Source organism: Melanerpes formicivorus, unplaced genomic scaffold, assembly GCF_026170545.1.
Source record: "Melanerpes formicivorus ecotype bairdi unplaced genomic scaffold, bMelFor1.0.p_v2 SCAF_92, whole genome shotgun sequence".
Taxonomy (NCBI): domain Eukaryota; kingdom Metazoa; phylum Chordata; class Aves; order Piciformes; family Picidae; genus Melanerpes; species Melanerpes formicivorus.
Window position 1 is genome coordinate 2,375,233 of NW_027142444.1, and position 21,175 is coordinate 2,396,407.

Here is a 21,175-nt window from a genome sequence, read left to right on the forward strand (position 1 = left end):
GTGTGCCCCACCAAAGGCATGCACAAGCAGCACTCTCTCTGGGGGCTGTGCTGGTGGTCTGCCTGCTGTGGCTGTGGGCTCTGCAGATGTCCTCTCTCATTGCAGGCTTCACCCCGCTGATCTTGGCCGCCACAGCTGGCCACGTGGGAGTGGTTGAGATCCTGCTGGATAATGGAGCTGATATTGAAGCCCAGTCAGAGAGAACCAAGGACACTCCCTTGTCTCTGGCTTGCTCAGGAGGGAGGCAAGAGGTGAAGTACAACTTGAGTCTTCAGCAGCAGTGTGTAAATGACATCTTGAGTCAGGAGGCCACAGCCATCGTCCAGAGCAGTCTCAGTGACTTCAGGGATGGGCTGGCTGGGACAGGCTGCCAAGGGCTCCACTCACTCTTAAGTCACACACTGCAGCATCTCTCACAAAATTCTGTCTGCTGGTATAAGCTGGACCAGAGCAGTGCAGATGACCTCGTGACTGTAATCATTAGTGGCTCATTCTGGGCCCTTTGTCAGCATAATTAGATGTAGATATGATGAGGGGTCTTGGTGAGAAGCTGGAGTTAGACATGAGTCAGCTCCCTGTGTGAGCCAGGAGGGTTTTCTGATGGGCCAGAGGATATGAGAGAGCTGCAGCTGACCCCAGTGCCTCTCACTAAAGCCACAACCCCCTTTTTTCCAAATGATTGATCAAAAGCAGGTTCAGGGGAAGGTTTTTTTCCTGTGTTCTGTGAAATACTGAGTTCTGGGACTCCTTAGGAAAGCTGAGGTTTGACTTTTCCCTACCAAATCCCAAGTGTCTCATTCTGTTACTGCTTGGGCTGCAAAAGCCACAGTGGAAGCTGCACAATCTGGTGCAGGATCACTTCTCTCTGTGGCCATCTGGAAATGAAGGAGGCTGGAGACACCTCTCCCACTCCCACAGTGGCATTTAAAAGGTGATGACTTCCCTAGACAAAACTTGCAGCTCTTCTGGTCTGTTTTTAGTGCCATCCAGATTTCAGAGGCTGAGGGGTTGGTGGTGACAGTCTCTTGCTCTCAGCTGGGTGGGTCTGATCTAAAAGTTGAAAAGCTGAAAGTGGAGCAAGCTAAAGTGGAGCTGACAAGAGTGGCTTTTCAGCTGAGTGCTCACTTTGATTGCCAGACAGTTTAGTTTCTTGTCAAGTGTTCTGCAGCAACTCCACTCCAGAAAGCAAACTTGCTGTAGGGTTTGGGAAGCTGTGAACTGTTTGGGGTGAAAATGAATCTGTAAGGAAGGGATCATGCAGGAGGCACTCGTGGTGTTTAGGTGATGCAGAGAGAAAACCAGGAGGGGATGCAAATGTGGATTTGTGTGACTGGGGCATGCATGAGATCCCTGTGTGCAGCCTGCACACTGGTGTGGTGGTGGAAAACACAGAAGAGGAGAGCTTGCCACTGCTGCTTCTTGGCTCCACAGCTCCAGTCTGAGGATTGGGTTTTTCACTGGAGCATCGAAGTGGGAGAGGACAAAAAGCAGAGAGTGATTTGTATGCCCTGTTAAAAGTCCTCTCTGGGTTTAGGAGTCCTTAAAGGTGCAGGAGATACTATTGAAAGCTCAGCTGTTTCTTGCTGCTAGACAGTTTGGTCTGAATTGGTTTGAGCATGAGCAGCAAAGATTCATTTTAAAGGAGGCTTTGGAGGACCTGCAGCCTGAGCAGTGCACGGAGGAGGGGAGGAGCACAGGGGCAGCAACTCAGGGTGATCACTGGAAGATGTCAGTGGTCTATTTAGGCTTCAGAAACATTTGCCCTGGCTAGATGTGCAAGTTCAGGAGAAAACCAGATGTTATTTCTTCCAACACTGCAGGTGGTGGAGCTGCTGCTAGCTCGAGGGGCAAACAAAGAGCACAGGAACGTTTCTGATTACACACCCCTGAGCCTCGCCGCCTCTGGTGGCTACGTGAACATTATCAAGATTCTGCTCAATGCTGGGGCAGAAATAAATTCCAGGCAAGTTCCCTTTTCCCCCCTTCTCTCATGGCTCTTTGTAGGCTCCCCAGTTTTTACCCTTTCCAGAAAGATTGCTTGGCAGTGACCTGGAGCAAACTGTAACACCATGACGTGATCACGAGCAATGAATTCATTTGCAGTAGGATTCTTCCCCCTTAAGGGAGAGAGAAAACATTTTGACTGTTGCCAGTGCTCTTTCAGCTTCCATCTCCCTCTCTGCATTTTGGTTAACTTCTTCCCTATCTCATAGAATTTTCTTTGTCAGAGAGAAATCTCTTTGTTCTGGTTGGCTGCTGGACTGACATTAGCTCTGGGTTACATGAAGTGTGTTTTGTCTCCTCCTTTTCCCCCCCTCTCTGCTCTCAGAAAAGCTTTGCACATACCTCCTGCTTTTGCATCTCACAGGAAGTAGAAAAGAGTCTGGGGGTTTGGTTGGGTTTCTTTCTCCCTCTACCTTTTTGGGAGGCAGAAAACAACTCACAAACCAAACAAGTCCAGGCAGAAGTTCTGCTCCTCACAAGAGATGTCTTTAAACTGACAGCAATTAAAAGGTGCCACACAGAGATCTCTGAGGAATGTTTGTAACAGGCACTGCATAGCTGATTATTTTTTCTGGGGGGTGGGGGTCTTGGATAACTGCTCTGCCTTCCTTAGTTTTGTGATTTATAAAGAGGGGTTTGGGGTTTGTTTTTTTCCCTCCTGACAGAACTGGCAGCAAACTGGGCATTTCCCCCTTGATGCTGGCAGCCATGAACGGGCACACAGCTGCTGTCAAGCTGCTCCTGGACATGGGCTCCGACATCAATGCCCAGATAGAGACCAACAGGAACACAGCACTGACTCTGGCCTGCTTCCAAGGGAGAACTGAAGTGGTCAGCCTGCTGCTTGATAGAAAAGCTAACGTGGAACACAGAGCTAAGGTAAGAACAGAGAGCTGAGCAAGCCTGCAGAAAGAGAGCCTTGGTAGTCACCATTTCTGTGGTCACCTGGGGATTTTTCTTGCCCTCTCTGCCAGTTGACTTCTCTAGTTGAGCTGACTGAACTGAACCAAGTACTGTAAAGAAAAAGTGTTTCTTCTGAAGCCCTAATTAATCTTTTGATGCTTCCAAGCATGAGAGTAGTAATGCATTAAATTAAGAAAAAGAGGAGGCCTTGCTGCATTGAGGACCAGTCTGGGTATGCTCATGGTCTGGTCTGCCTGACCAGCTGCTCACATCCACAGTGCTGCTGCAGAGCTGACCCCAGCTCTTTACATGGGAAGAATCAGAATGCTTTGGGTTGGAAAAGCCCTCTAAGATCATTGAGGCCAACCTTCAACCCAACCCCACCATGGCCATTGTGTCATGGGCACAGGTTTCTTGAACCTCTCCAGGGATGGGGACTCTACCACCTCCCTGGGCAGCCTTTTCCAATCCCTGACTGCTTTTGCAGGAAGGAAATCTTTCCTGACCTCCAAGAAAGGCTTGTCCCTAGGAAAAAATGGCTACAATATTGAAGGGGAGAGGAAAAGAGACCTAGAAATGCAGCATTCTCTTCTCCTTTGCTACTATACTTCATGCTTGTCCCAGAGGAGCTCAAAAGCACTTGAATGGTGCTGGTCTGTGCTAGGTTTCTCCTGGCTGAAGCTGTCCCCTTGCCCTAGCCAGCTGCTTTCTGGATGTTGGCTTTGTAGGGTCTGCTGGAAAAGGGGAGGGAGTGTGGTTTGCACTGACTGTGTGACAGCAGGGGCACTTGGTGCTGCCGAGAGCTCCTCTTGGGCCAGCTGAAGATGGGCTCACCTTCACAATGTTGGTATGAAACTGGCTTCAGGGATCTGTAGCCCAGAACTAGAAATGTTGTTGGAAGCTAGAAATAAATCCTGGCTCTGAAGTTAAAACCACCTCCTACCCCCCAACTGATGGCTTGATCTTCCTCCTTGCTCATCCCAGACTGGTCTCACACCACTGATGGAAGCAGCTTCTGGTGGCTATGCAGAAGTGGGCAGAGTTCTGCTGGACAAAGGTGCTGATGTAAACGCTCCTCCAGTCCCTTCCTCAAGAGATACAGCTTTAACCATTGCAGCAGACAAAGGGCACTACAAATTCTGTGAGCTCCTCATCAGCAGGTACTGTCTGCAAGTGTTCTGCCTGGGGAAAAGCAGCCTGACTCTGGCCTTGCTTAGCTTCGTCATTCCCAGTACACACTGGTGCTCCTCAGCCTCACCAGCAGCTGCTTTAGGTGGTAGTCTGAAGTCCTTCAAGGACAGAAGATGCTCACAAACCCCACACCTTGAATGTTTCTTCTTGTTTTGGATTGCTCACCGTGCACATCCAGAGCAGTTCTGTTTCCTGAGTAGCTGTGGGGTGTTGTCTGAGCAGCAGCACCGGTGGTTGGCTTGCACTTGAGATGATGTAGGTTGTTCTGGGTGAGCTAATGAAGAATAAATAGAGTGTACTGGTGGTGTTAAGCTGGATGGGAGTTAGTGAAGTCATTGGAGAAGCTTGAGAGACAGCTGACAAAGAGCATGATTTAGTGCTGGCAACACTTTTAGGCCGAGCTGAAGCTCTTGACAGCATCAGAAGAAACAAAAAACACAGCTCTGGAAACCAGAGCACTCTGAAAGCAGATGTGTGTTGTATGGAATCTTAGCCTCTGGTGCTTCTGCTGTTGTCCTGCTGATTCATGGAGTGAATCAACACTCTGGGCCTGAGCTCTGACTGAACCTCTTTGTTTCTGTAGAGGAGCTCACATCGACGTGCGGAACAAGAAGGGGAATACCCCACTGTGGCTGGCAGCAAATGGGGGGCACCTGGATGTTGTCCAACTGCTGGTGCAAGCTGGAGCTGATGTAGATGCTGCTGATAACAGGAAAATTACTCCTCTTATGGCAGCCTTTCGAAAGGTAAAGCATCCAGTTCAGCTTTGCTCTTCGATTCATAGAATGGGTTGGGTCAGAGGGGACCTTGAGGATCATTTAGTGCCACCCCCCTGCCCTGGGCAGAGACACCTCCTGCTAGAGCAGGTGGCTCAAGGCAGTTGAAGCTAAATGCTTTGCAACAAATGTTTGGATTAAAGTGGGTTTAAAGCAAGCCAGAAGCAGCTGGCCTGATAAAAGCTGCTCCTTGGGATGTCTTTGCCAGGGTCACGTCAAGGTGGTGCGTTACCTGGTGAAGGAAGTGAACCAGTTCCCATCAGACTCGGAGTGCATGAGGTACATTGCCACCATCACTGACAAGGTAAGGCTGTGAGAAAGGAGAGGGCTTGGAGGAGCAGCAGCAGAGCTGTGACTCAGCTTTAGGGACCCTCTTGTGAATGCTCTTCAGCTTCCTGCTGCACCAGATTGCAGCCCAACGGTGGCTCCCGTTGGAATTGTTCAGGAAGAGTAGTGAAGGTTGTCCTTGGGACTGGTTATCCTTGGTAGTTTTCAGCTGTTCCCCTGGGTGCTCTGCATTTCCTCCCTGATGAGCAAGCTTGTACTGAATTGGAGAGCTTTGGCAGTGAGGTGGAGGTAACAGTGAACCCCTGCTTGAGAGGGTGTGAGCTGAAGTGTGAGGAGTCACCATCCTGTCAAAGTGGCTCTGCCAGAGAATAGAATTGCCAGCAAAGTGGTTTCTTGTAATGCTGCTCTTCCTTGTGGAGCTTGTTCTATTTTCAGTTGGGCATGAAGATGACCTTCTAGATTCATAGAATGGTTTGGGTTGGAAGGGACCTTCAAGATGATCCAGTTCCAGCCCCCTGCCATGGGCAGGGACACCTCCCACCAGCCCAGCTTGCTCAAGGCCTCATCCAGCCTGGCCTTGAACACCTTCAGGGAGGGGGCATCCAGGACCTCCCTGAGTAACCTGTTCCAATGTTTCCCCAGCCTCACTGGCAAAGCTGCCTTCCTAATCTCCAGTCTAAATCTGCCCTCCTCATGTGGGAGGGCATTTGAAGTTCTCCCTTAAAGTCCTGTGCAAGTAATGCAGCAGTTGCTGACTTAAAAGTGTGAGCTTGAGATCCTAGCCTCAGAGCCTTGCAGGGTTACTTTTCTCAGACAGAGGTGGTGTGTTTTATCCTTGCAGGAGATGCTGAAGAAGTGCCACCTGTGTATGGAATCAATTGTTCAAGCCAAAGATAGACAGGCTGCTGAAGCCAACAAAAATGCAAGCATTCTTCTGGAGGAACTGGACTTGGAGAAGGCAAGTTGGAGCTGGGAATGTTTTCTCTGATCAGAAAATTCCAATGTCATGTGCTTTCAAGATCCTGAGATTGGTGAAAGTAGGTATCAAAGTGTAGGAGTATGTGGAGTTACCATGACTGGAGTGTCCAGAGGTAGGCAGCTTTGTTGTTCAGGTCATCTTTGAACTTTCTGGACTCCTTATTCAGAGAAATGGGCTCAAGAAGCTCTCCCCAGCTATTTCCTCTGGAATGATACTGTCCAAAAAGAAGGCTTTCTGAGGATGATTTTGGCAGGTGCCTGACAGATGGGCATTTTCCAGTCACAGGGGTATGGGTTTTGGGGCTAAACCCTAGTTTGTGTGTTAAATCTGTTCATATTCTGTGTAGAAGTCACAGTGCTGTAGTAGGAGTCTAAGGGAAAAACCAAAGTGCAAGTCAGATGAGCAGAGGCTTTATCTTCAAGCCAGCTGAAACCCTTTCATCTTCTTATCTCTGGAAGGGAGGTGGGTGTTGTTTGGACTGCACTGAGACACACAAGGTTACACCAGGAATCCTGAAAATGCTCCTTGGAAGCCTCTGACTTAAGTTTCTGTGGTGCCTGTCCTCCCTTTCTGCACTAACCTGCTACCAGGAGTGAGCAATCTGCTTGGAGTAAGAGAATCCATCCAGCACAGGGCTGAGAGCTTCTGCTTTGTAGATGTCTTAATCCACAATGCAGATGGTAGGCAAGAGAAAACATCAGCAGTGCTTGGGGAACCTTGTCAGAACTGTTGTGTGCTTGACTTGCAGCTGAGGGAAGAAAGCAGGAGACTGGCTTTGGCTGCCAAGAGAGAGAAAAGGAAGGAGAAGAGGAGGAAGAAGAAAGAAGAACAGAGACGGAAACTTGAAGAAATAGAGGCAAAAAATAAAGAGAATTTTGAACTGCAGGCTGCTCAGGAGAAAGAGAAGCTGAAAGCTGAAGGTCATTTAAAATATTTGCCTTCTGTTCAGAACATGGCCTTGATTTTGTTCCCAAACAGTGATGGTAATGAGGAGCTGAAAAACTGGCAATTCCAAGCATGCCCCATCCCCTTCTTAGGCAGCAAAACCTGGTGGGGCTGTGGCTCCAGGCAGTGGTTCTAAAGTGCTGTACACAGGAATGGCTCACTGCTGGGACAGTCAGGGAGAGACAGCAAAGGGGGACATGTCACCATTGTTTTCCTCTTCTTTCATGTGCTGGTGTATGTTCCCTGATGGCTTGCAAAGGTCTTGCCCTGTCCAAATTCCCCTGCATGTTTGCTTCAGTTGCTACTGCCCTCGTTCCAAGAGGAGACAGGAACTCTGTGAGGTGGCATGAGCAGGGGGAGAGGCTCCATGGTGTGCCATCTAGAATGGCTTTGCAGATGTCTGCACAGCTGGGGTTTGCACATTTCTTGGAGTCCTGTGAAGCTGCTCATGAGTCATTTGGTAGGACAGATGTGATTTGGAAGCCAAAGCCACACAAGCTTCCTCAAGCCTTAATGGTTGGACTCACAGAATCCTAGAATGGGTTGGGTTGGAAGGGACCTTAAAGATAAGCCACTTCCACCCCCCTGCCATGGGGAGGGACACCTCCCTCCAGCCCAGGTTGCTCAAGGCCTCATCCAGCCTGGCCTTGAACACCTCCAGGTAGGGGGCATCCACAGCCTCCCTGGGCAACCTGTGCCAGTGTCTCCCCACCCTCACTGGCAAGAATTTCTTCCTCACCTGCCCTTTCCCAGCTCAGAGCCATTGTCACTGCAAGCTCCCTCCCCAGCTTTCTTGTAGGCCCCTTGCTAAAGGCCTTGCCCAACCAAACCCATGAGTCTAGGCCAGCCAGGCTGATCTTGCTTGTCTCACTCTTCCACCAGACGATCCAGAGGTCCCCATGGAGCCTCCCAGCGCTACCACTACAACCACCATAGGTATATCAGCAACTTGGACGACGTTAGCAGGCTCCCATGGGAAGAGGAACAACACCATCACCACAGCCAGCTCCAAAAGGAAAAACAGGAAAAACAAAGTCACCCCTGACAATGTTCAGATCATATTTGACGATCAGCTGCCCATCTCCTACAGCCAGCCCGAGAAGGTGAACGGGGAGTCGAAGAGCAGCAGCACGAGCGAGAGCGGCGACAGCGACAACATGAGGATCTCCAGCTGCAGCGACGAGAGCAGCAACAGCAACAGCAGCCACAAAAGTGACAATCACTCCTCCACAGCCGGGCCCAACGCTCAGAGCAGCAAAAAGCAGCCCTCGGTGCTTGTCACTTGTCCCAAGGATGAGAGGAAGGCGGTCGCTGGCAAGTCGGCCATCAAGTAAGTCGCCCTGACCACGCGTGCCTCTTGGGACTGGCTGTTGTCCAGGGTCTCAGTGTTGTGCCCTTGTCTTCAGGGACTTGCAGCCTTAAATCAGTTGGTAGGAAGGGGATGAGGCAGTGCCCTTGCTCTGGTGTGCACAGACACTGTGTGGTGTGGACCTGAACTCGCCAGGAGGTTCTGAATCCAGAACTGTTGTGCCAGGAGAGGTTTAGGCTGGAGGGGAGGAAAAATGTCTTTGCTGCAAGAGTGGTCAGGGATTGGAACAGGCTGCCCAGGGGAGTGGTGGAGTCCTCATCCCTGGAGGTGTTCAAGAATCATAGAATCAATAAGGTTGGAAAAGATCTGAGAGATCATCAAGTCCAACCTGTTACCTAACACCTCCTGGCTAATTAAACCATGGCTTCAAGTGCCACATCCAATCCTTTTTTGCACACCTCCAGGGATGGTGATGTGTGGCCATGGCACTTGGGGCCATGGTTTGATGGCCATGGTGGCATTAGGCTGATGGTTGGACTTGGTGATCTTAGAGAGCTTTTCCAATCCAAACCATTCCATGCTTCTCTTCGGAGATGCAAGCATCTCAGTTGAAGCAGCTCTGTAAATAACACAGTGCCTGCCTGCTAGAAGAGGAGAAATGGCCTTGGGGGGCTGGAAAATGGGCAACAGTCTTCCATACCTTTCCTTTTTTCCCTTCTGGCTGCATGCTGACAACATTCAATTCCTTTTCAAGGCTGTCTGAAGTCATGAACGAGGTGACAAGTAACTCCTTGTCTACGTGCACAAAATCTGGGCCTTCTCCCCTTTCTTCTCCAAATGGAAAGCTAACCATTGCTAGTCCCAAACGTGGCCAGAAAAGGGAAGAAGGATGGAAGGAGGTTGTGAGAAGGTAAGCAAGACATTCCCCTAGCTCCCCCTTGTTGATGTCCTTCTGCAGCGTTTTATCCTGCTGCAAGCTGCCAAGAGGTCCAGCAAGCACCTGCTGTGTGCTGGCCTCTGCAGAAAGCCTCCAAGGAAGCTGTTGGGTCTTCCTCATGGAGCATCTGAGCATCCCTGCAGGAAGTCCCCTCCTGTGGCATGATGCTGTTGGCAAGATGGGGTCCTGAGTCAATAATGAAGCAGCTTCCCCCACTTCCCACCCATCCTTTCCCTGCTGTCAGCCAGAGCCTCACAGCCAGACCCCCAGAGAGAGTGGGGAGCAGTTCGGGTCCCACAGCAGAACAATCTGCTCAGCTTGGATCAGACAGCTGGAAGATGTAGGCATGGCACTTTGGGACATGGCTTAATGGCTGTGGGTCAACATTTGGACTCAATGATCTTGGAGGTCTTCCCCAACTGCAGTGGTCTGTGACCCGGTGCAGCCCTTTCTGGGGTTACTTCTTTGAGCAGACCTGATAAGGTGTCACAAACCTTCCGCTCCCTAGGTGGAACCATGACTGCTAACACCACAGTTGTGCTCTGCCTGCCCACTGCTCTCTGCCATGGAAGCATTCCCCACTTAAGACTGTTTCTTTCTTGCACAGATCCAAGAAGGTTTCCGTGCCATCAACTGTGATTTCCAGAGTCATTGGCAGAGGAGGCTGCAACATCAACGCCATCCGTGAGTGCACAGGAGCTCACATAGACATTGACAAGCAGAAGGACAAAACTGGGGACAGGATCATCACCATAAGGTAGGCAGGCTCCTCCCCTTGCCTCTTCCAGGAGGGAGCTGCCCATCCTACAGCACTTTGCTCTGTAGCAAAAGGGAAGGGGCTTGACCTTGTTGTCCCTGGAAAGAGCACTTTGAGGCGGGGGAGACTGATAGGGTGGGGAAACTGAGGACAGCTGCCAGGGGCTTCTTGCCTTGACCCTCAATATTGCAAGACCAGGATGGATGAGGCCTTGAGCAACCTGCTCTTATGTGGCAGGGAGTTGGAGCTGGATGATCTTTAAGGTCCCTTCCAACCCAACCCCTGTTGTGGTTCTAAGGCTTGTGAGATGAGCATAAACATGAGGATTTTTAACTGCTTGGGGCTTCAGAGCTACTTTTCTGTCTGCTGGCATGGCTATTAGGATATTATCATTTATATGATTATAATTATTGGGTATTAGGAGCAATTTCTTCCCAGCAAGGCCTCTCAGGCACTGGAACAGGCTCCCCAGGGAGGTGGTGGAACCTCCCATCCCTGAAGGGATTTCCAAGAGGTGCTGGTGTGGTGCAGTGGCTTAGCAGCAGTGGTGGGGTTGTGAGCTCTGGGTGAGTGGTTGGACTTGAGCTCAGAGGTCCCTTCCAACCTCCCCAGTTGTGTGGCTCTGTGGCAGACACCAGGCTGGGCAGTGTGCAGGAGGTACTTGACTGTGTTTGTAAATGCTTTAGATGCGCTGTCCCTTTTTGGTGGGCTCACAGAATGGGTTGGGAGGGATCTTAAAGGGGACCCTAAGGATATATTTAATTGGTTTTTTCCTTCCCTTCCTTCCTGCCCCAAGGGGTGGCACAGAGTCAACCAGACAGGCCACGCAGCTGATCAACGCTCTGATCAAGGACCCCGACAAGGAGATCGATGAGCTCATCCCAAAGAACCGTTTGAAAAGCTCGGCTGCCAACTCCAAGATAGGCTCAGCCGCGCCTGCCGCCTCCACAGCCGCGAACAGCTCCCTGGTGGGCATCAAAGTGACCACCGTAGCCGCTTCCTCCGCCTCCCAGACGGGCTCGGCGCTGGCCGTGCCCGCCATCTCCTCCGCATCCAGCCACAAAAGCATCAAGAACCCGGTGAGCAACGTGAGGCCTGGCTTCCAGGTGTCGCTGCCGCTGGCCTACCCTCCCCCGCAGTTCGCACACGCCTTACTGGCCGCCCAGACCTTCCAGCAGATCCGTCCTCCCCGCCTGCCCATGACGCACTTCGGAAGTACCTTCCCGCCGGCTCAGTCCACCTGGGGCCCGTTCCCCGTCCGGCCCCTGAGCCCTGCCAGGGCGACCAACTCGCCGAAACCTCACATGGTGCCTCGCCACAGCGGCCAGAACAGCAGCGGTTCTCAGGTGAACTCAGCGACTTCTTTGACGACCAGCCCCACGGCTACGACAAGTTCAGTGGCTTCTACCGTGCCTGGTTCTTCTGCCAGCGGCAGCCCGAGCTCCCCCTCGGTCAGGAGACAGCTCTTCGTCACGGTCGTGAAGACCTCCAACGCCACCACCACCACGGTGACCACCACGGCCAGCAACACGAGCACGGCGCCCACCGCCGCCACCTACCCGACTCCTACTGCCAAAGAACACTACCCTGCCTCCTCCCCCTCGTCTCCCTCTCCTCCTGCCCAGCCAGCAGGTGCTTCCAGGAGCAGTCCCTCCGACTGCGCCGCCGCTGCCGCCGCCGCCACCTCTCCCAACAAAGGTGCAGCTCCCTCCGAGCCCGAGGCGGGCGGCGCCCCCGCGGCGGAGGCGAGCGGCGCGGCGGGCAGCAGGCAGCCCGGCTCCGCCGGCGGCTCGGCTGTGCACCCTGCTCATCAGCAGCCCCCGGGAGCTCCCCTGCCAGAGGCCAGGCCCCCTCTCCAGCAACCTCAGGTTCCTGCGCCAGATCCTCGGATGGTTGTGCCTCCAAGCCTGGCAGCCACGAGCTCCTCCGCTCCCGCGGCAGGCCCGACGCCCGCCCCCATGACCTACCCCCTGGCTCAGACGGCCATGGCGGCTTCTCAGCCCCCAGCCAAGATGGAGGCCCCGGCCATCAGGCCTCCCGTCCACGCCTCTGGGGGCGTCCATAAGAGCGCGGCCGCCGCGCAGAGCTCCTCGGTCGCAGTGCTCAACGCCAACCACATCAAACGGCCCCACAGCGTCCCCTCCTCGGTGCAGCTTCCTTCTACCTTAAGTACACAAAGTGCTTCTCAGAACTCGGCCCACCCAGCAAGCAAGGCCGTGGGGAACAACTTCAGCGCGACTCTGCCCTTCGGGCCCTTTAGTACCTTGTTTGAGAACAGCCCAAGCTCTGCTCATGCCTTCTGGGGGGGGTCCGTCGTGTCATCCCAGACGCCCCCCGAGTCCATGCTAGCAGGGAAGTCCTCCTTCTTGCCAAACTCAGACCCTTTACACCAGTCTGATACTTCCAAAGCCCCGGGTTTTAGGCCACCGTTACAGAGGCCAGCTCCAAGTCCCTCAGGTAAGGCTGTGCTTCACCCTGCTTACCTCCACGTGCTTCACTCAGAACTGCTGGGGGGGTCATTTGGAACACTTCATGCCCTCTGCCTCGGCTTCTGTGGTCATTCATAGGCAATCTGTCCTGCCATCAAAGGGGGCTGTGGTAGGGCTGCTTGTTGCTTCTGTAAGCAGAGTTGAGGTCACCTTCCTTTTAGGTGTCCCTGGACGTGTTCAAGGCCAGGCTGGATGAGGCCTTGAGCAACCTGGGCTAGTGAGAGGTGTCCCTGCCCCTGGCAGGGGGGTTGGAACTGGATCATCTTGAAGGTCCCTTCCAACCCAGCCCATTCCATGCTAGAAGTCACACCGAGGCATCCAGTTTGCCCTTCCAGTCCACTCTTTGGAGATAGCTGAGATGATTTGACTCAGAGATCTCCTTTCCAACCAAAACAACTCCCTGCTTCTGTGAACTTTCCACTGTTGTTTCCACCTCCCTTCTCCTAGTTTTGTGATAACTTGCTTTGTGCCCTTGAGGCTGCTGGAAAACAGGCAGCACCTTCAAAGCCTTGGGATGATAAAACCAGTCGTGTTTTGATGGGAACCTGCCATGAGAGGTGTTCTCTTCATTACCACATTGAAACAAAGGCCTTGGTCTCACTGATTGCTTTTGCAGCAAGATGTTTGACCTTCTGCACAGAGCAGGCAAAGGGCTGTCCCAGAACTGCTGCTGTGGCTTCCAGAAGGAACAGGCACAGCTGGCTGAGTAGGAGCTGTGAGGTGTTGGTGGGGCTGTGGTTAGGGAATCAGGAGCTCTAACAGCTGCCTTTTGCATCCTTGGTGAACATCACTGTGTTGAGTGACTTTTGAGGTGCTCCTCAGGAATTCTGTCAGCTTGCTGTGCTTCTCACTTGGAGCATTTTGACTGTGGCAGGCTCTGCCCTGCCTGCCACTTGAGTGTGCCCATTGGTTCCTGAGCAGGAGCAGTGTCCTCACCGTTGTGCTGCCATTCACCATACCACCATCCTACTGCTACCTCTCTTGGAAGGCTGCAGGCACAGGAGATGAACTTGGAGGTGTCTGCAGAGTCAGTTAGCTCATGGTGAAGCAGCCCTGAGAGCCTGAAGAGTGGCATAAGCTGGTGATGGGTGATGCCTGCACCAGGCAGCTGCAGTGCTGCTTCAGTCTCCTGCCTGGCACTGCTGAAGGGAAGGGTTTTTATCCTAACTAGCTCTACAAATTGAAGTCTTTTGTCCTTATGAGCACAAGGGTGAGGAGCCTCAGCAGCTGGGTGCTAACCAGCTTCCTGACCAGTGGAGGTTTAGTGGCTGTTGGCTCTTTCCCCTTTCTTTATTGAGGAGAAGATTCAGGGAGTAGCACTTCCTGCTCTTGGGATCTTCTTGGTGCCATTTGGTTACACTACATTAAAATATCATTTTGCTAAGCAAGGGAAAAGGTATCCCTGGCTTGGTAAAGAAACCTGTTTTCAGTGCTGGTCATGGTGCATAGAGATGGCATTCTGGAAGGGAAAGGTGGATGGAGAGAGTCTGCAGAGCTTTAGCATTATTGTCACCATTCCTGGTACAGGAAGTACAGAAACCTGAATCTCTAAAGTCTCTAAGCCTTCAGCATTATTTTCACTATTCTTAGTACAAAATGGTGCTTGAGAAAGTCCAAACCCCTAGCAAATGTAAACTACAGCTTGCTGAAGTGCTCAGTTCCCTTTCCAGTGCCCAGTGATAACCAAATCTGTTCCATTTCCTTCCTTTCTTGGCACTCTGGGTGTGGAACTGTTCTTGGCTTACACAGCAGAGCTGCCACACCACCAGAACCTGCAGAGTGTGAAGCTTAAGATTCCCAGTTCCCTTGGAGGAAGGCTCACCCACCTCCCACCCCCCTCAGCAGCTGATCAGCCCAAAGCTTTCCTTCCTTCTTGGATTATATCCATGATGTGGGCCAGCCCTTGGTGGACCTCCCAGGGTCACCTGTGCCACTTTCTCTCCTAGGTATCGTCAGTATGGATTCACCCTATGCTTCTGTAACACCTTCTTCTACTCACCTGGGTAACTTTGCCTCCAACCTTTCTGGGGGTCAGATGTATGCACCTGGGACATCCCTTGGAGGAGCACCTGCAGCTGCTAATTTTAACAGACAGCATTTTTCCCCTCTCAGTTTATTGCCTCCATGTTCATCAGCATCAAACGGTGAGTGTGAGGCCTTGGGAGGCTGCTGTGGCCTCCTGCACAGCCTGCCCTCGGGGGTGGGGGGGAAGCTTTGCTGCTTCAGGTTTGCAGCTCCTGTTGCAAACCTCTTTGCACTCACACATTTTGAGATAGAAAATGTTCTTGTGCACATTCTGATCTCACAGAGTGGCAGGGTTGGAAGGGACCCCTGGAGATTAATGCAGTCCAAGCCCTTTGCCAAGGCAGGGTCACCCCAGGCAGGTCACACAGGAGCACATCCAGATGGGTCTGGAAAGGCTCCAGGAAAGAAGACTCCACCACCTCTCTGGGCAGCCTGCTCCAGGGCTGTGGCACCCTTAAATTGAAGAAGTTCCTCTTCATGTGTAGATGAAACTTCTGATGGTCAGGATTGTGCCTGTGACTCCTTGTGCTGTCACTGGGCACCACTGAGCAAAGCCTGGTCCCAGCCTCCTGACAACCACTCCTGAAGTGTTGATCAGCACTGATGAGAATCCCCTCAGGCTGCTCTTCTCCAGATTGAGGGAATTGAGGTTGTTCAGTCTGGAGAAGAGGAGGCTGAGGGGAGATCTCATTGATCTCTACAAGGTGGGGACTGATCTCTTCTCCCTAGTCTCAGGTGACAGCAGGAGAGGCAATGTCCTGAAACTGTGCCAGGGGAGGCTGAGGCTGGAGGTCAGGCAAAAATGTCTTTGCTGCAAGAGTGGTGAGGGGTTGGAAGAGGCTGCCCAGGGAGGTGGTGGAGTCCCCAGCCCTGGAGGTGTTCAAGAAACCTGTGGCCATGGCACTTGGGGCCATGGTTTGGTGGCCATGATGGGGTTGGGTTGGACTGGATGATCTTGGAGGGCTCCTCCGAGCAGCACAGTTCAGTGACTCTATGATAGGTGTGGGGTGCCTGGAGAGTATCTGGCTGCCCTGACTAACCACTCTCCTTGCTCTCTCTGCAGAATCTCCTGCTCAGTCGGTGTCCTCTGGAGTCAGAGCACCCTCTCCCACCCCTTCAGCAGTGTCCTTGGGATCAGAGAAGCCCAGCAACGTTTCTCAGGACAGAAAAGTTCCTGTCCCCATCGGGACCGAACGCTCCGCACGCATCCGACAAACTGGAACTTCTGCTCCCTCTGTTATTGGGAGCAACCTGGCTGCTCCAGTGGGACACAGTGGGATCTGGTCCTTCGAAGGTATAGGTGGCAATCAAGGTATGTGGTGGTCCTCCATGCCCCTCTGCTTGCAGCTAACCCCAGCCTTGTGTTCTCCTCACTCACCTTTGCAAGGATGATGCAGAAGTGCAGGAAGCTTCCAGGGGAGTTGGGGCAGGCCCCTTTGGGTTGCTCTCCCATCCTCTGAATTGTGTTGTCAGAAGGCCTCAGAGAACCTCAGAGCTTCTGAAATGCCCTGGCTGCTTGCTCAAAGCCAAGGAATTAGAGGGACAAGAAAAGCAGAGGGTTTCCAAGGCTGAGCTGAGCTGGGAAGAATCCTGAGCAGAGGTGCAGCCTTTCTTTCTTTAATGGCCAGGAGTTAAGGTTTAGCTGTAAGCCACAGCCAGGCTGGAGCCTTTGCTGCTGGGGAGTGGGCAGCTAGTTAGGAGCTGGAGTGTCCCACATGGGAGCTGGCTTTGTGTGCATCCCTGCTTGTTAGCTTTTCACTGAGCCAAGCCTCTGGGCTCCAGTGAAGAGCTCAGAGTTCACTCAGGACTTGTTCCTGGCAGGGCAGCTTCGCTCAGCAGACACCTCAGGAGGCTTGCATGCAGTTGAGGAGACTGCTGCAGGCTTTGCAGATGGGTTTTGGGGGGGATTTTGGTTTTGTTTGGGGACTGTTGTTTTTGTTCTCTCTTGGGGTGAGAGGGAGGGAATTCTGAGACCATGGTGGACAGGAGCTCTGGAGGCCATGTCAGCCTCCTGCACAAAGTGGGATGTGTGTGAGGTTGGACTGGGTTGCTCAGGGCTTTATCCACTCTGTTCCTGAAGGCCTCTAAGGCTGGTAGCTGCTCAGCCTTTTGGAGCAACCTGTTCCACTGCCAACCAGCTTAGGGCCTTGATAGGCTGACTCTGCACATGCTTTGCATGCAAGGAGTGTTCTGCCCTGGAATACCTTTTTCCCAGACACCAAAGTGCCAGGATGTGTCTAGCTTTTATGGTTCTGCTTGTCTGGTGGTCTCTCTCTCACCTGTGCTATTGATCCTTTAGAGATGGGATGGCTTTGTTTGCATTGCCCTAGCTGTGCAGGTCACCCTTTCTGCCTGCTCTGCTGCTTTCTTCACTTCCACTGCCTCAAGGTTTTGATGCTCAGTTCAGACTGGGTTTGGCTCTTCCAGTGATGAGTCTTAGGATTGCTTCAGAAATGTTCCTGTGTTCCTCCTCTGCCCCTCAAAAACAATTTCCTTATGTTTTTATTGTGGAGAGGTTGAGATTTGAGTTGTAGCAGCAGCACCAAGCTGCCTCTAAAATGCATCCATGTAACCTGAACTGTTCCAGCTGACCACTTTCTGGGTTTGCTTCTCTAAAGTGCTCCTCTGTGTCTTGGTTCAGTAAATGTTTGATGAAGGAATGGTAGTGAAGTGGAGCACAAAGCCCTCACAGTGTGCATGCTCCTCTCTCAGCACCAGCCAGGCCAGGAGTGCAGCTCTGGGAGGAGGAGGAGTTGGCACAAGCACCATCTGGCCCTTAAAGTGAGGGAGAAGTGCAGAGAAGTGGTGAAAGGGCTCAGGGTGCCTGTCCTGGTGTGTGCCAGGTGCCACTTCTGCTGCTCTCCAGCCCACCTGCACCAAGGTTTTACTGCAGAGCTGCAGATGCCCAGCAGCTGCAAGCAGAGCTGACAGAATCACAGGGGATGGAAAAGGCCTCTGGAGATTGAGTCCAGCCCCTGCCTGAGCAGCATCACGTAGGGCAGGTCACACAGGAGCACAGCCAGGTGGGTTTGGAATGTCTCCACCACCTCTCTGGGCAGCCTGCTCCAGTGCCCCATCAACCCTAAACTAAAGAAGTTCCTCCTCATGTTTAGGTGGAACTTCTATGGTCAAGTTGATGCCCATTACCCTTTGTCCTGTCACTGAGGACCACTGAGAAGACTCTGGCCCCATCTTGCCGCCCCCCAAAACTGCTTTGAGAGTGGCTGGTGTGCCGAGGTTGAGGCTGGCAAGCAGGTGGTGCCCTGCCTGATGGTGCTGTGTGTGTCTCCTGTCTTGCTAGACAAAGTGGACTGGTGTCACAGCGGGATGGGCAGCCACATGATCCACAGGCCCATGTCTGACCCAGGGGTCTTCTCCCACCAAGCCATGGAGAGGGACAGCACGGGAATCGTGACGCCTTCCGGTACATTCCACCAGCCCGTTCCTGCAGGATACATGGACTTCCCAAAAGTGGGGGTAAGGACCTCCCTGCCCTCCCTGCACAGGGGGCTGCTGGGCTGCCCCCTCACTGCCTGGGCCAGACCAGGCAATGCCTTAGCTTGGAAGGGACCCTAGAGATCATCCAGTGCCGAGCCCCCGCAGTGGGCAGGGACACCTCCCACCAGCCTGGCTCAAGGCCTCATCCAGCCTGGCCTTGGACACCTCCAGGGAAGGGGCATCCCCAGCCTCCCTGGGCACCCTCTGAAGACAGCACCAAGGGCATCCCCAACCTCCCTGGGCACCCTCTGAAGACAGCACCAAGGGCATCCCCAGCCTCCCTGGGCACTCTGTAGACAGCTCAGCTACCCTACCTGGCCTTCAGAGTGGTGCAGGAAGCTTGCCCTAGTGACAGATAACTTGCCCATGGCCTAATAATGACAGGCATGGAAAGGTTTTGCCTTAAACTCAGGCATGTCACAGAGTGCCAGGTTGGAAGGGACTCCAAAGCCCATCTGGTCCAACCTTTCTTGGTGGTGGGGTGGTTGAAATGAGCTGGCCCAGCAGCCTGTGAGGCTGAGGCTTCAAACTGGCTGATGTGGGGGTCTCCACTGCTTCCCTCGGGAGCTGATTCCAATGCCCAGCTGTGCTCATGGGGAGACATTTTCTCCTGGAGTCCAATGGGAATCTCCCCAGCAGTAGATTGTCCTCATCACCCCTTGTCTTTGCCATGGGGCTCCTTGTAGAAAGGGAGTCTCCATCCTCCTGGTAGCCACTTGGCAGCCTGAAGCCAGGCCTGAAGCAGCCACTGACGCCGGTTCTCCTCCCTCAGGGCATGCCCTTCTCTGTGTATGGCAACGCCATGATCCCTCCTGTAGCCCCCATCACAGATGGTACTGGAGGCCCCATCTTCAACGGGCCTCATGCTGCTGACCCATCCTGGAACTCCCTGATAAAGATGGTCTCAAATTCCACAGAGAACAACGGGCCCCAGACGGTAACTCCCCAGCCCGGGGGCAGCTGCGGGGCTGCTGCAGCCTGGTGGTAGCATGCACTTACAGGGGGGGTGGTTGTTCTCCTCGCTCTCTGGGCAGCTCCTGAACAGCAGCTGTGTCTCCAGACACGAGGGTTAAGTTGTCCTGAGGGCAAATCCTCTTCCCAAAGCGAATGCAGAGCCAAGGAGCCTGCGCTGTTGCTTCTGGGAGTGTTTGTGCTGGGCAGCTGGGCAGCTTGCCTCCAGCTGAGCTTTAGCTTTCTTTTGAGCTGTTCTGAGCACCCCCAAAAAACCTGGGGTTAAGGCTGGCTCTGAGCAGCCCCAAAAAATCTGGGGTTGAGGCTGGCTCTGAGCAGCCCCAAAAAATCTGGGGTTGAGGCCGGCTCTGAGCAGCCCCCAAGCCTGGGGTTGAGGCTGGCTCTGAGCAGCCCCAAGCCTGGGGTTGAGGCCGGCTCTGAGCAGCCCCCAAGCCTGGGGTTGAGGCTGGCTCTGAGCAGCCCCAAGCCTGGGGTTGAGGCCGGCTCTGAGCAGCCCCCAAGCCTGGGGTTGAGGCTGGCTCTGAGCAGCCCCCAAGCCTGGGGTTGAGGCCGGCTCTGAGCAGCCCCAAAGCCTGGGGTTGAGGCTGGCTCTGAGCAGCCCCCAAAGCCTGGGGTTGAGGCTGGCTCTGAGCAGCCCCCAAGCCTGGGGTTGAGGCTGGCTCTGAGCAGCCCCCAAAGCCTGGGGTTGAGGCTGGCTCTGAGCACCCCAAAGCCTGGGGTTGAGGCCGGCTCTGAGCAGCCCCCAAGCCTGGGGTTGAGGCTGGCTCTGAGCACCCCAAAGCCTGGGGTTGAGGCCAGCTCTGAGCACCCCAAAGCCTGGGGTTGAGGCCGGCTCTGAGCAGCCCCCAAGCCTGGGGTTGAGGCCGGCTCTGAGCAGCCCCAATGCCTGGGGTTGAGGCTGGCTCTGAGCAGCCCCCAAGCCTGGGGTTGAGGCTGGCTCTGAGCAGCCCCAATGCCTGGGGTTGAGGCTGGCTCTGAGCAGCCCCCAAGCCTGGGGTTGAGGCCGGCTCTGAGCAGCCCCAAAGCCTGGGGTTAACCAAAGCTTTCTCTTCCAGGTGTGGACTGGAACTTGGACACCTCACATGAACAGTGTGCATATGAACCAACTGGGCTGAGTGGGATCAAACTTGCCTAGCCATGAGAGTCCTGTTTTTTTGCAGAGGAGAACACAAGTGGCAGAGAAACAGTTTATGTGCTCCCAGATCATTCTACTGATGTGCTTGACTGAAGTGTGTAGGCTTTTTGCAGAAGAACTTAACTAACTGACCTTTTTTCTGTGAACATTGTGACCACCCATTCCCCACCATCATATGTTCCAACTTAGTTAGACCCTTTCCTCTTTTTCTTTTCCAAATCTCTTTTGGTTTTTGGTTTAGTTTTGGGATTTGTTTTGTTTTATTTTGGTTTATTTTTCTTTATTGTTTTTTTCTCCCTTTTGTTTTGGGTTTGTTTGTTTTTTGTTTGGGTTTTTTTTTCCTCCCCTCTCCCCTCCCCTCCCCCCCCCCTCTTTCTTTTCTCTTTTTTTTTTGTTTTGGACATAACTTTCTGTTGAAGCTGTTCTTTGGCTGGTTGGTTTTAGTACTGTAAACTGCTTCTGAGCAAACACAGAAAAAATTAGCAAAATTATGTAAACTTGATCCTGAAGTTTTAGAATGGCAAAATAAATGTACAATTGTTTACATAACAAACAAACAAACCAACAACAACAAAAGAAACAAACCACAAACCCCACAATGGCTAAGCAGAAAGTAAATTTCAATATGTCAGTATAGAGGCTCTACTTTATGTAGACTTAAATTAATGTGAGATATGTACCTTCATATTCAGAAATCTGGATGTTTCCTTCATACATTAAACTATTAATAAGCATAGCTTTTGCTGCTGGTGTGGTTTGCAGTGCTGCTTTGGGGGTAGTGCTGAACAGGAGCCAGCAGTGTGCCCAGGGGGCTGAGAAGCTCAAGGGCATCCTGGCCTGCAGCAGGAAGAGTGTGGCCAGCAGGAGCAGGGAGGTCATCCTGCCCTGTGCTCAGCACTGGTTAGGGCACACCTGGAGTCCTGTGTCCAGTTCTGGGCCCTTCAATTTAAGAAGGACATTGAGAGAC

General features: G+C 52.9%; 1 protein-coding gene across 5 annotated transcripts in view; it reads left to right on the top strand.

Moving 5' to 3' along the window:
- The window catches only part of ANKRD17 (ankyrin repeat domain 17), an 87,362-nt gene extending 66,418 nt beyond the window's left edge, over positions 1–20,944 (top strand). For all 5 annotated transcript variants that reach the window (XM_068165735.1, XM_068165737.1, XM_068165739.1 and 2 more), the window contains 17 exons: positions 106–251; positions 1,821–1,963; positions 2,670–2,883; positions 3,892–4,067; positions 4,682–4,844; positions 5,083–5,178; positions 6,004–6,120; positions 6,890–7,061; positions 7,969–8,416; positions 9,150–9,305; positions 9,940–10,089; positions 10,886–12,546; positions 14,525–14,722; positions 15,667–15,915; positions 17,905–18,080; positions 18,874–19,038; positions 20,129–20,944. In XM_068165735.1, the coding sequence (XP_068021836.1) occupies positions 106–251; positions 1,821–1,963; positions 2,670–2,883; positions 3,892–4,067; positions 4,682–4,844; positions 5,083–5,178; positions 6,004–6,120; positions 6,890–7,061; positions 7,969–8,416; positions 9,150–9,305; positions 9,940–10,089; positions 10,886–12,546; positions 14,525–14,722; positions 15,667–15,915; positions 17,905–18,080; positions 18,874–19,038; positions 20,129–20,188 (4,490 nt within the window). In that variant the 3' untranslated portion in view covers positions 20,189–20,944. The remainder of the gene's footprint in view (positions 1–105; positions 252–1,820; positions 1,964–2,669; positions 2,884–3,891; positions 4,068–4,681; positions 4,845–5,082; positions 5,179–6,003; positions 6,121–6,889; positions 7,062–7,968; positions 8,417–9,149; positions 9,306–9,939; positions 10,090–10,885; positions 12,547–14,524; positions 14,723–15,666; positions 15,916–17,904; positions 18,081–18,873; positions 19,039–20,128) is intronic.
- The last annotated feature ends 231 nt before the right edge of the window (positions 20,945–21,175 follow it).